This window comes from Perognathus longimembris, chromosome 2, assembly GCF_023159225.1.
Source record: "Perognathus longimembris pacificus isolate PPM17 chromosome 2, ASM2315922v1, whole genome shotgun sequence".
In the NCBI taxonomy this organism is placed as follows: domain Eukaryota; kingdom Metazoa; phylum Chordata; class Mammalia; order Rodentia; family Heteromyidae; genus Perognathus; species Perognathus longimembris.
The window spans coordinates 130,767,052-130,779,632 of NC_063162.1; the positions used below are offsets into that span (position 1 = coordinate 130,767,052).

The 12,581-nt window shown below is 36.3% G+C and overlaps 1 protein-coding gene across 6 annotated transcripts in view; it reads right to left on the reverse strand.

Moving 5' to 3' along the window:
• The window catches only part of Cadps2 (calcium dependent secretion activator 2), a 418,215-nt gene that overhangs the window by 130,923 nt on the left and 274,711 nt on the right, over positions 1-12,581 (reverse strand). For all 6 annotated transcript variants that reach the window (XM_048340139.1, XM_048340138.1, XM_048340137.1 and 3 more), the window contains exon 12: positions 971-1,107. In XM_048340139.1, coding sequence (XP_048196096.1) covers positions 971-1,107 — 137 coding nt within the window. The remainder of the gene's footprint in view (positions 1-970; positions 1,108-12,581) is intronic.

The following is a 12,581-nucleotide window of genomic DNA, read 5'->3' on the forward strand; positions in this document are numbered from 1 at the left end:
GGAGTATATTCTGTCCAACCTCTTACTTTAAAGAGAATATAACTTACTGCATTTAGTTATTAATGTTCATTGTTTAAGAAACTCAAGTGGTGATACAAAGAGGCCCATTCTGGCAGGAAAAAAATTCCATAGAAATTTGTATTTTCAATGTTTAACATTTGGAAGGGCACCTAGGATTCTTAGAGTATAAAGTTTAAACCCTATGTTTATGGTGTCAAGCATTCTTCTAAATAGAAATGGTGAGTTTTATGTCCAACTTGATTACACTTTCAACCCAAGGCCAGGTTTCATGTTATCTACTAAATACCCCTTCATTTAGAGATGAGATGAAACTAAGCTTTCCTTTGTTTTGAATAAGTCCATCATGTTGTTCCTTCCACTGTGTGTGTGTGTGTGTGTGTGTGTGTGTGTGTGTGTGTGTGTGTGACTTAGGTTGCTGTTTTATTTTTTTTTCAAATTTTTATTATCAAACTGATGTACAGAGAGGTTACAGTTTCATACGTTAGGCATTGGATACATTTCTTGTACTGTTTGTTACCTTTAGGTTGCTGTTTTAAAACTCAAAGAGAAAAATGCAAGGTATCCACATCTGGGGAAGAGAATGTAAACTTTAAAATGTCTGGGAAGGTAGTAATAAATCCTATAACAGAAGTTTCTTTGTTTCTGTGGGTTTTTTTCCTAATCTTTATTTAAAGCCTTTTGTAATCACTCAACCTTCTGTGAAGAGTCAAGTAAAACACAGTTCAGTATCTATTTGAGTCTAATTCTGCTCTCCATTGAGTGGCACAGCAGTGGTCTTCAAGTATATATAGTTTCTAAATTGGGAAGCAATCAATTGGAATCCTTTATCACTTTCTCTAACTAGAGTTATTAAATGAGTGAGAATAAAATGTTAGTATATAACAAGTATTTCTTGCTTTCTTAAATCTTTTATTCTAATAGATAGGTGACCAGAGAGATTTGTACTCACCAAACAAGAGTAGGAATCATTCAGTCTGTGATCCAAAGTCTGTCTCTGGAGTATTCTAAAAAGGAAGGCATGGTCAAGCTTGCAAGGACTAGCAGAAATAAACTCATCCATGCCATGCTTCTGAAAACGGTCTGCATCTGTAAATGCACAAAAGCATTTATAGTACATTTATATATCTGGTTTAATGATAAATACAGTTCTTGAAGAGCATACAATTCATGCCACAAGGTAAAAAAAATCTGCTATCAAATAAAACATGATACAAAGAATTCAGCAGATTAATATAATTTGGAATTTCTTGAAATCCAAATAAAAGCATCAAGTAACTAAAATCCGCAAATCATTGAGAACGAAGAGACACTATTTTCCTTCAAATTATTTCTAATGTTTATCAGAGGGATGATCTTATTCTTCGGCTTGAAGCAAAGTTGATCTACTTAAAATATATTTACTGAAGGCAACGGCTGGAAAAAAACCTAGGTCTACTGATGAAAAGCAACAATCATGTCCGGAAGCCTGCTTTCCAAATGGCAAACTGGGGCAGAAATGAACACACAGCTTCAGCTGGATCACTTCCAGTCTTCCTTTTTTGTATGGAGCTCTTAATGGGCCCAACCTTAATGCAGACATGGCAATGAACTCTCTCAAGCTTCAAGTTTAAGAGACATAAAAAAGGGAGCATCATGTTTGTGCAAATATGCAGACAAAGCCAAACGTCCCAAATGGCACTTCAGTCAAAGGTCCATGTTTATTGTTCTTTACAGATTGCATCTTTCAATGCCTGTAGACCCTGCGGGTTTATCAAAAGGCAAGCTTTTATGATTGCTTTCATTAATGGTATGTTTTGTCAAAGTCTTCACTGTGATTTACTAAATATATAAAGAAAAAGACACACACTACCAAAAGGAATGCTGGGGTGTTACTACATTAGCTCTGCTAGAAACAGAGTGCATATTGGGCAAGCAATCAGTTATCAGGATAAAAGTGGACTCTTCTCACAATGGAAAAGCTGAAGTGCCATTGTTCCTTACAACTCATAGATAGATGTCTTTCCCATCATCACAAGAAAAGCAGTCCTAAATATCAGCTAAGTATAGCTTCTAAAATCTACGTGGCACAATCCTAAAACTGTAAAGGGAAAGAGACAAAAGTTTATTGATTAAACCCAATTATAGAGTCAGGCTCATAATAAAACTCAATATTGATCTGTGGACATGATGCTAACATAATCAGTCACATTTAGATATTTAGCCCAGATCCTATTGATCCATGTCAAGTTCAACTCTCAGCCATATCTGTGGATGGGAGAACTATATAATTCAAGCTGAAGGGTCTGCAGAAATCACATTTTCAAAAAAGATAAGAAACTAATGTATGTTCCACATCGATAATAGTTATCGAAAGGTCAACATGACAAGAAAGCAATGAATGGCAGTTTACTGAGGACATGAGAAATGATTCTATGATACATGGATGAAGAAGCAGATATTTCCCTTTAAATTTAATGATTACTTCCTGAACGATTATATACAGTACAATGGCGAAACCAGTATTTACTGTATGAATCCAAAATTAGACCCCTTTTCCTAAACCAGGAAATGGGAATTCAACTCCTCTTGTATTTTATTTTTCCCTGAGAAAGTATTTTAATATAAAGTTAAATGTATAAAAATCTGAAAAATAATAAGCCAGTCAGAGATAGAAAACTGGAATAGGCAAAGTACATTAAAAATTAGAAGCTCATTTTATTTTAAGATCATTTTATATTTTTATGTTATCTTACAGTTTTTATTTTTTAATCTTTAATTCTTTTAGTATCACTTTATGAAATAATTCTTAGTTACAGAAAACATCTGCTGCATTTTATTCATTAGTTCTTTCCCAAGAGAAGGTCAGAGCAAGCAGTTAAAAATAACACTCTTTAATAGCTTATCTGTTGAGAACAGAATATGTAACAAATTTCTGAGAAAAATTTCATACTTCTTTTACTATAAAGGTTTATAGGAGTAATTTTTCTTCTAAAAAATAGACAGTCATTAAATAAAAAATGAGTTTTTGGAAAAATGAGTCTAAAGTTCACTTCTATAATTAAATTAGCTTTTGAATTTAAAAAGTAATTTCTTCATGAAATACAACTTGAAACCATATTATTTACTAATATGACAAATGAACACATGAATGGAAAATTACTTTTACAACAATCAGATTAGTGATAAAAATTACATTCATTTTAAATCACTAGTATAGGCTCTAGTTTGACACTGAGAGAAACAAAACATTCTAAAATTTTCACTGGTAAAACAAAGGTTTAGTTGGTTCATGCCTATAATCCTAGCTACTCCTCTGAGGATTGTGGTTCAAAGTCAGCCTGGGAAGGAAGTCTTTGCAGATACTGAAAGGCCAGAAGTGAAGCTATGCCTCAAGGGGTAGTATTAGCCTTGAGCAAAGAAAAGCTAAGGATCAGGGACAGTGCCCAGGCCCTTGAATTCAAGACCCCAGTACTGGCAAGGATGCATGCACGCACACACGCACACCCGAACACACACACACACACACACACACACACACACACACACACACACAGAGCAATCTCTTTAAGACCATCATTTTCTGAAAGAGAAATGTGCTCTAAAGGATTATTTCATCTTCAAAATCCAGGCTGTAAAGCCTTAAATTTCTCTTCTTTCCTTGTCATACATTGCAATTCAAAACTTCTGATGAGAAGACATATTACCATGTTCTACCTGACTTCTGGTTTTCATGATTTTATGAAGTAAAAAAAATTACGAAGGCCACAGTTTTGACCTTCCAGTGACACAAATCTTTTTCTTTGTTTTCAGTATAACTTTATTTGTGACAAACAGTTGTTTTACATTATTGACCTTTCTGTTAAACAAAAATATTAGCAATGCATACCAATGTATAAATTGAATCAGAAAGTAAAGTGCATGACAACGTTAGCATTGAGACATAAGGAGAAAAGTTAATGTATAATATTGAGAGTTCTTTCATTTTATTTGTTTGGTGCTGGGCATAGAACTCAGCCTTATACTTGCTAGGCAAATGCTCTATCACTGAGTGATATTCTTAGTCCTTCTTTCTTAGCATTAGAATACACTTTGTTTTATATATTTGAGTTTAACAATATAATGTCATAGAATACACAAATGGTTACTAAAGTGGAACATATCAACATATACCTCAATTCATTATTGTTTTGTGATAATAGCAGCTAAAATCTACTTAATTAAGCCAAAGTAGTTAATGTAATGCATCTTTTTTCCCTTTTGCCATAATGCTAAGGCAAGTGCTATCATGCAGAGTTCCACCTCCAGCCCTGCTATTTCATTAACTCTAGTTTTATGCATTTCTCACATTGTACTCTATAATTGTTCATCCTATATATCAGCTAAGCTAGCTTGTATACTTTGACCAACATCATTAGATTTCTTCCCCTATACATCTTTGATTTTAAAATTCTCTCATGAACTAAAGTTAAGCTAAGCAGGAGGTAAATTACCATTATATATTGTCTAGTTTTTCTGTTGTTATAAAAGCACATTTTTGCATAGTTTTATGCTGCCATAACATGTTGATATTTTACTTTATCCCTCAACTCTCAGTATTAAGGTTTGAACTGAGAACCTCAAACTTGCTTGGCTATCACTCTACTTATTTTTCCCACTTTATATCTTGAGTCATACCTTGGGCCCACATTTTTAGTGGCTAATTGGAGATCAGTCCCTTGAACTTTTCTGCTCAGGCTGGCTTAACACCACAATTCTCAGATCCCTCTTAGTACCTAGGATTATAAGCCTGAGAGCCACCAGTGTCTGGCTTACATTTTATGGATACAGACACAGAAGGTCTGGAGTTGTAGCTCAAAAGGTAGAGCCCCTGCCTAAGAAGCATAAGGCCTTGAGTTCTCCACTACCAAAGCAAAACAACAAAAAAAGGCATCATCTGAAAAAATACCTACTTTCAATGAATTAGCATTACCAAATTTTTAAAATACAGAACTATTCATGGTACCGTGTCAATGTCTCCTTACAATGGCAAATTTCAGTTCAGTTTATCTTCTGAGACGATGTAAGAAAACAATGAAATCAAGCCCAGGAGAAATGAGCTTAAACAATGTGCCACAATACTACCACAAATTGTGATGATGAGTTTATGGACTAACTACAGATGTGGGACATGGCAACTGAGGATGCTGGTGGAGTTTCTATGGCAACAGCTGGATATATACTCTGGCATCTTTAGGTGGTTCTGTTACCAGGTGTGCTAACAGTGGACAGAATAAAGCTTAACTCGGGAAAGATTAATATTTGCTAAAGATTTATGAGGTGATAGAGGTTTTATTCAAGTGAAACCTGAACATATAAGTTTCTCATTAGAGTAATAGCTGTAGGGAGTCTAGGGAAAAGGATAGGGAGATTGAAGGCATCCATTTAAACTGGTAACATTGATTTGAAACTGGCTAGCCTAGAAAGCAATGGTGCAAGCACTTATCAGCAAGGGAATGGGATCCATCAACTGTGGGGAGGGAAGAAGTTTGGGAGATTCTGACAACCAGTCAGCACTGTGTGCTCCAGAGCTCAAAAATTCACAAGAGGGCATCTAAGAGTTCAGAATGTAAGATGGGATGAACCTAACTGCATTGCTTCCCCTGTTTTCAGCAATGTCTTATGTCGGTGCTTTTATTTGGTTTTTGTTTCTGCTCCCTAAATGTGCTGTGATTATAGGCACCCAGAAGGGAAAGGGCAGAAAGAGGGAAAGGGATACTCTGGAGTTTTTAATCACCACTGTTGGGATCTCTGAGAGGTGCTGAAGTAGGACCGAGGACCAAGAAGAAGAAACTACTAGACAGGAGCACATCTCTTCTGTAAAATTCTGGGCAGAACTAAAGTAGCAAATGAACTGTTTGAAATACAATGTGTCATTCTCTGTCTAGAAGTTTCCCTGTAGGTACACATACCACTATTCATTCCTGGTTGTATATTTCCTTACAAAAATCTCTCATAGAGCTTAAAAACTTACAAGAATTTAAAAGTGCCCCATCAGCCATGTAGCATTTAGTTGGAAGAGTTTTAGGTTTTAAAATTTTATGTAGATCTAGCTAGGTGCTGGTAGCTCACACCTGTATTCCAAGCTACTTAGAAAGCTGAGATCTGAGGGCTGCGGTTTAAAGCCAGCCTGGGGAAGAAAGTTGGTGAGACTGTTATCCCTACATAACCACCAGAAAACTAGAAGTGGCACTGTGGTTCAAAGTGGCTCAAGGTGGTAGAGCATTAGCCTTGAGCAAAGGAGCTCAGGGACAGCATCCAGCCCTTGAGTTCAACCCCCCTTTCCCTATGACATGTGGAGGTTGCATGTTAGATGCATCAGAAAAGTAAATTCATGAAGTTAAGTGGAAGTTTATACTCCTATTTAAAAATACAAAATATTTAGCCTAAAAATTCAAAAAGGAAGGCAGCTTTGGTGGTTTGCTTTAGACATTAATTTATTATTGAAAATTAGACATTGCATGATCCTGTATCATGTACATATGCATTGTATTATGTTCCCAAATCACTAAGAAAAAATGAAATTCAGGATATTTGGGGGCACAGAGTGAAAACAAAAGTAAGGTAAACATGCATGTCATCTGGTAAGGTAGTGTACCATGTTAGAAAATGGAAAAAGTAATAAGAAGTACATCAGTCTGCCCTTCAGCTTACTATACATCCTAAGAATTTATTCACCACTTGAGTCATGGGAAAAGGGGAGGAACATAAATTCCATTAGCATATACATTTATGAGTATGTATTTGTACTTGTAGCTTCAGAAGACAAGATTTTTACTTCATAAATTCGATTTTATAGATTTATGGCTATTGGGTTTTTTTTTTTTTACTATGCTTTAACATTCAGTGTGCTTCATTTTAAAACTTGTGTTTTTTAAAAAGAACTGTAAAGGAACATACTTCAAAAAGAACTGAGGAAATAAAAAAATAGCAATAAGGCTTTCCAATGAAACTCATCAATCATGAATATGTTAGATATAAATCTACCTATTTTTGTTTTATAAATAAGTTTGTTAACATAGTAAAAATAATACCATATATATAATGTAGTATTTTCTTCACTTAAAATATACTATATTTTGGCAGGTTATTAATTCTTTATAACCATTTTCTTTGTACCTGAATAAATGCTTTAGGAGAGGTTGTGTCTACTGTTCCAGTGTGGAAAATAGATATTCATGTTGTATAAATGGCAGAGCTTATTTAAATGTTCTGAATTTGACCACAGGATAGGAGGTTGACCCTATAAACTAGATCATGAAAATATTCAAGTATAGAATCAAGACAATCACTGTAACACATTTAAGCAAAAGAACAGAAATACTTACCTTTACCAGCTACGGGTCAGCAAAGAAAGGAGAGAGAACATTTAAATAAGTTAGGCATACACACATGCACACATATTATATGAGTAGCTGTTCTAATTTCATGCTAATTTTTAAATTTCTACTGCTGTGTCCAAAGGTTGTTCTGAGGGACAACCTGGAAAGGAGAAGAGGAAAGCAGATGAGAGGGGAAGGAAAGGTCTGAGCTAAAGCCAATCTAATTAGGGGCCATCCAGAGATAGCTCTCGTATGGGAGTCAGGTTAGCATTCTCCTGATCAGGAAGAAACAAATTTTGGTTGAGCCTTGTCTTAGTTTTATTTTCTTTTGGCAGTATTAGGTTTTAAATTCAGGGCCTCGTGCTTGTTCTACCCTCACATTCTATTTTTGCTTTACTTATTTATTTATTTTTTTTTCAGATAGGCTTCATTTATTGGTCTGAGGTCAGCCTTGGACCATGATCCTGCTACTTGTGCCTCCTGCAGAGCTTGGGTCAGCTCCTACATAAGTGAGAAGTATTAGAGAGTATTAGAGGGAAACAATCAATGTTCAGGAGTAATGAGAATGGTGTCGAAAACTCACACAGCCCGGAATCCTGCTTGTTTATGGCACTCACCATATAAAATCTCATCATTCATAGCTTATTATTTAGAATATTAAGAAGGTTTGTGGTCCAGAAGTGGAGAATGCTAATCTGAGATTAAAGACAACTTCTTCTACTCAAGAAAACATAGATGCAAAGCACAAAAGGATAGAGCTATTTATCTGTGTGTCAGAGCAAAGCTTCACAACCTTTTCAGAAAGCTACAGTAAGAAATTATAATATGATTTTTTCAGAAACTGTCATCAAAAAGAAAAATCTGTATAGCAACTAGAAAGAGAAAAATAAAAACATGTATAGAGGAACAAACCAAAATGACAACACTTCTCTTACAGGATAAATAAAATACAAGCTAGAAGAAAGGTGAGAAATTATCTTCAATGTACAAAAAGTATCTTCTAAAATGCAAGTAAACAGAGACATTACACATGTAAAGGAAGTTGAGAAAAATAATTACTAAAAGGACTGTAATATATGAAAAGTCACAAGGAATTGTTCACAAAGCAAATCTACACAGGATGGAAATACAAAGGCAGAATAGCTATGATATCAAAAAAGAATCAACTATAAGGGCTTACATGACCTGATTCCAAGATTTACAAAGATTCCAAGATTTACAGGATCATAGTAATATCAACAAACAACTTGATCAAAAGTAAACTCAATAAGGTAAACCTCAAGTGTAGAAAGGTTAACTCCAAACAGGTATACAATGTCAAAGTTAAAACAGAAACTTCTAGAAGACAATATAGGAGAAACTTTTTGTGATTCTATATTAAGCTTAAAGTAAATAGAAGCAAGATGTCCATCATCTTAACATTCAGAAGGATAAGGTAGGCGAATTGTGAGTTTGAGGCCATCCTGGCTCATAAGACATAAGCAAAAGCAACTAACAACCAATAAACAAACAGATGGGCCTCACCCAAATTAAGAATTTCTTCTTTTGAAAGATGATATTAAAAGATGTGAAAAGAAGCACAGATGAATTGAAAATATGTGCCAATTATATATCTGATAAATATTAAGAATCTTTAAGAAATTCTCAAAACTAGATTATAATTAGAAAAACATCATCATAGCCTAGGCATGCATGGTAGCACCCACCTATAATCCCAGGCACTTGGGAACTGAAAATAGGAAGATTAATAGTTTGATACAAGACTGGCTAAAGCAGGAGCTTTATCAAGAAGGGAGGGATCGAGGGAGGGAGGGAACAAGGGAGGGAGGGAACAAGGGAGGGAAGGAGGGAGGGAGGGAAGAAGGAGGGAGGAAACAAAAGAATCTAGTTATAAAATAGAAAAAAATAAAACATTTGAAGAGAACTAACAACGTAGATATATGATAATCAGATAACAAATAAGCACATGAGATGAGCATATAAGGATAGCCTTTTCCAGCTGGCTCACACCTCTAATCCTAGCTACTCTGAAGGCTGAGATCAGAGGATCATGATTCAAAGCCAGTCTTGTAGAAAATCCTGTAAAAATTATAACCAATTAACCACACAAAAGCAGAAGCTGTGGTTCAACTGGTAGAGTGCTAGCCTTGACCATCAAAACTCAGGGTTAGGGCCTAGGCTCCGAGTTCAAGCCCCAGACTGGCACAAACAAATGAAAATAGAGCTTTTCTCAGCTGGGTGTCAATGGCTCTCATCAGTAATCTTAGCTAATCAGAAAACTAAGATATAAGAATATGAATTCAGAGGGCTGGGAATATGGCCTAGTGGCAAGAGTGCTTGCCTTATATACATGAAGCCCTGGGTTCGACTCCTCAGTATCACATATATAGAAAACGGCTAGAAGGGGCACCTGTGGCTCAAGTGGTAGAGTGCTAGCCTTGAGCAAAAAGAAGCCAGGGACAGTGCTCAGGCCCTGAGTTCAAGGCCAAGGACTGGCAAAAGAAAAAAAAAAGAATATGAATTCAAAGCTAAGAAGAGCAGATGAATCCTTGAGACTTTTATCTTCAACTAACTATCAAAAAAGCTAGAAGCAGAGTAGTACAGCACCAACTGAGTTCAAGTGCCAGTACTGGCCAAAGAAGGAGGAAGAGGAGGAAGAGAAGAGCATTTTCCACATAGGCAGCCATTAGAACATATAGTAAGATTCAACAGAAGCACAAGTATGAAAAGTTATGAAATTTGCTTACCTTAGAGAAAATTATATTGCTTTGTGGAGAAAAGATTAATGTAAAAAGGTTTGGCAGATCTGAATAATTAAAGAGATATGTCATATCAGAACTTGGGACAACTATTACCGAGCTAAGCCTACCGAGTAGGAAAAAAATGTAGCAATCAGGAGAATGAGAGTTGCACACTAAAACAGAATCTTTATGTACAAAACTACTTTGTAACACAAAGAGCTTCACTACAGAATTATAGTTCCTGACCTAAGGAAGAGAGACTGACTTACTGAAACAGAAAAAAAAAAGTGAAGGTGTAAATATGCAGTTTTGCAAATGAATACAATCAGAAGAAAGAACAGCATAAATCATCTAGAGGGTGGAAAATAACATTGAGTAAGAGCTCTGACTATTTTTATGCTATGGTGGAGGTTGGAAATTAAAAAAAATGAGATGGAGAGACAAGCAGTTCTGGAGAATGCTGATGGAGTCCGGGACCTTGATGCCCCATTTACTCATGGCCAATGGATAGACAGCCAGTCAACACTTTCAGGAGCAGAGAAGCAATACATCAGGCTGGCTGGGACAGAGAGAATTAGGTGAGCCTCCGGTGCTCTCCTCATTGTGGGGTATTACTTGAGGACATGCCACATGTTATTCTGCACCCAGGTGCAAAAGTCTGCTAAACATGGTGTAAGGAAGCAAAGAGTTTAGACTTTAGAGAGAAAACACAGACTATATGGAGCTCATTACCAGATATCACAGCTGGTCCATGGTTATTAGCAATATGAACCATGTGCCCTGGGCCACTATGGGCTGATGGCAATCTAGATGTACATGCTACTTCCAATAACTTTATATATGCATTTTATATAATCTTATATATGATTTTCTCAGTTTACTCAGGATATAAGGAAAGGGGTGGAGTCTTGACTGAACTGACTTCTGAGAATGAGCTACTCCTGGATGAGTTCAATTTTTGGCAACATTATAAATGGATTGCAGAGAAATCAAGCTACTCTCCTGATCACCTTACTTTTTTTGTAATTTATTTATTAATTAAACAAAAATTTTTTGACAAGGTGTTGTGCAAAAAGGGTACAGTTACATAGTAGGGCAGTGTGTACATTTCTTGTGATATCTTTTTTTTTTTTTTTTTTTTTGGGCCAGTCGTGGGCCTTGGACTCAGGGCCTGAGCACTGTCCCTGGCTTCTTCCCGCTCAAGGCTAGCACTCTGCCACTTGAGCCACAGCACCGCTTCTGGCCGTTTTCTGTATATGTGGTGCTGGGGAATCGAACCTAGGGCCTTGTGTATCCGAGGCAGGCACTCTTGCCACTAGGCTATATCCCCAGCCCTCTTGTGATATCTTACACCCTGTTTTTCTTTCCCTTCCCTAGGTCAGGTAGACATACATACAATACACAATGTACCAAGAACATATACAGTAGCCACGTGGCCTATGCCCAAGAAAATTCGCCTAGGGCTTTAAATGTAATGTTGACATTAGACAATATGTCGACAGTAGTGTTATATGAACGTACATACATAGATTTTGAGCTATTGTATTCCACTGAGAGGTCAATTTTTGACCTTTATATGTTGAGTAGTTGATGGTTTTAGTTACATAATGTTGGGTCGCTGACCCAATCCTGTGGGAAATACCATTTGACAAGCAGTTTTTGGTTTCACAGACCTGGTCTCTACTGTCTCTCCGTCACCCCATCTTAACAGTCATATATCAGGGAGATCATGCCCCTTTGTTTTCTGTGTTCTAGGCTTGTCTCACTCAACATTATTTGTTGAAGTTCTGACCATTTCTCTGCGAATAACAATATTTCACCATTCCTAATCGCTATGTAGTATTCCATTGTGTATAGGTACCATATTTTTTGGATCCATTCATCATCTGGATCACCTTACTTTTGATGGGAATTCTTTTTTTTTTTTAATTTTTTTTTTTTTTTTTTTTTTTTTTTTTTTGCCAGTCCTGGGCCTTGGACTCAGGGCCTGAGCACTGTCCCTGGCTTCTTCCCGCTCAAGGCTAGCACTCTGCCACTTGAGCCACGGCGCCGCTTCTGGCCGTTTTCTATATATGTGGTGCTGGGGAATCGAACCTAGGGCCTCGTGTATCCGAGGCAGGCACTCTTGCCACTAGGCCATATCCCCAGCCCTTGATGGGAATTCTTATCTGTTGTTTTCTACTCTATTTGTAGGACCAGGCAGAAATGAAAATAGATACTATAATGAATTTCCTTTGTTTCCCTTTACAAGGTGACAATAGCACTAATTCAAACACAGGAAAAAGAACTTTTAATATCCAATTAAAATCAATTCATTATTCTCAAGTAGTCTTTGCTACAATTTAAAAATGTTCTCCAGATGAATTAAGATAATCTATGAAGATGGTTTTAGTTTTTGAGGGAAAATAACAAAAAAGAGCTCATATTCACCTTTGTTTATTTGGCCTAAAGAGCCTTTAAGATACTCAGCAATGATACTGAA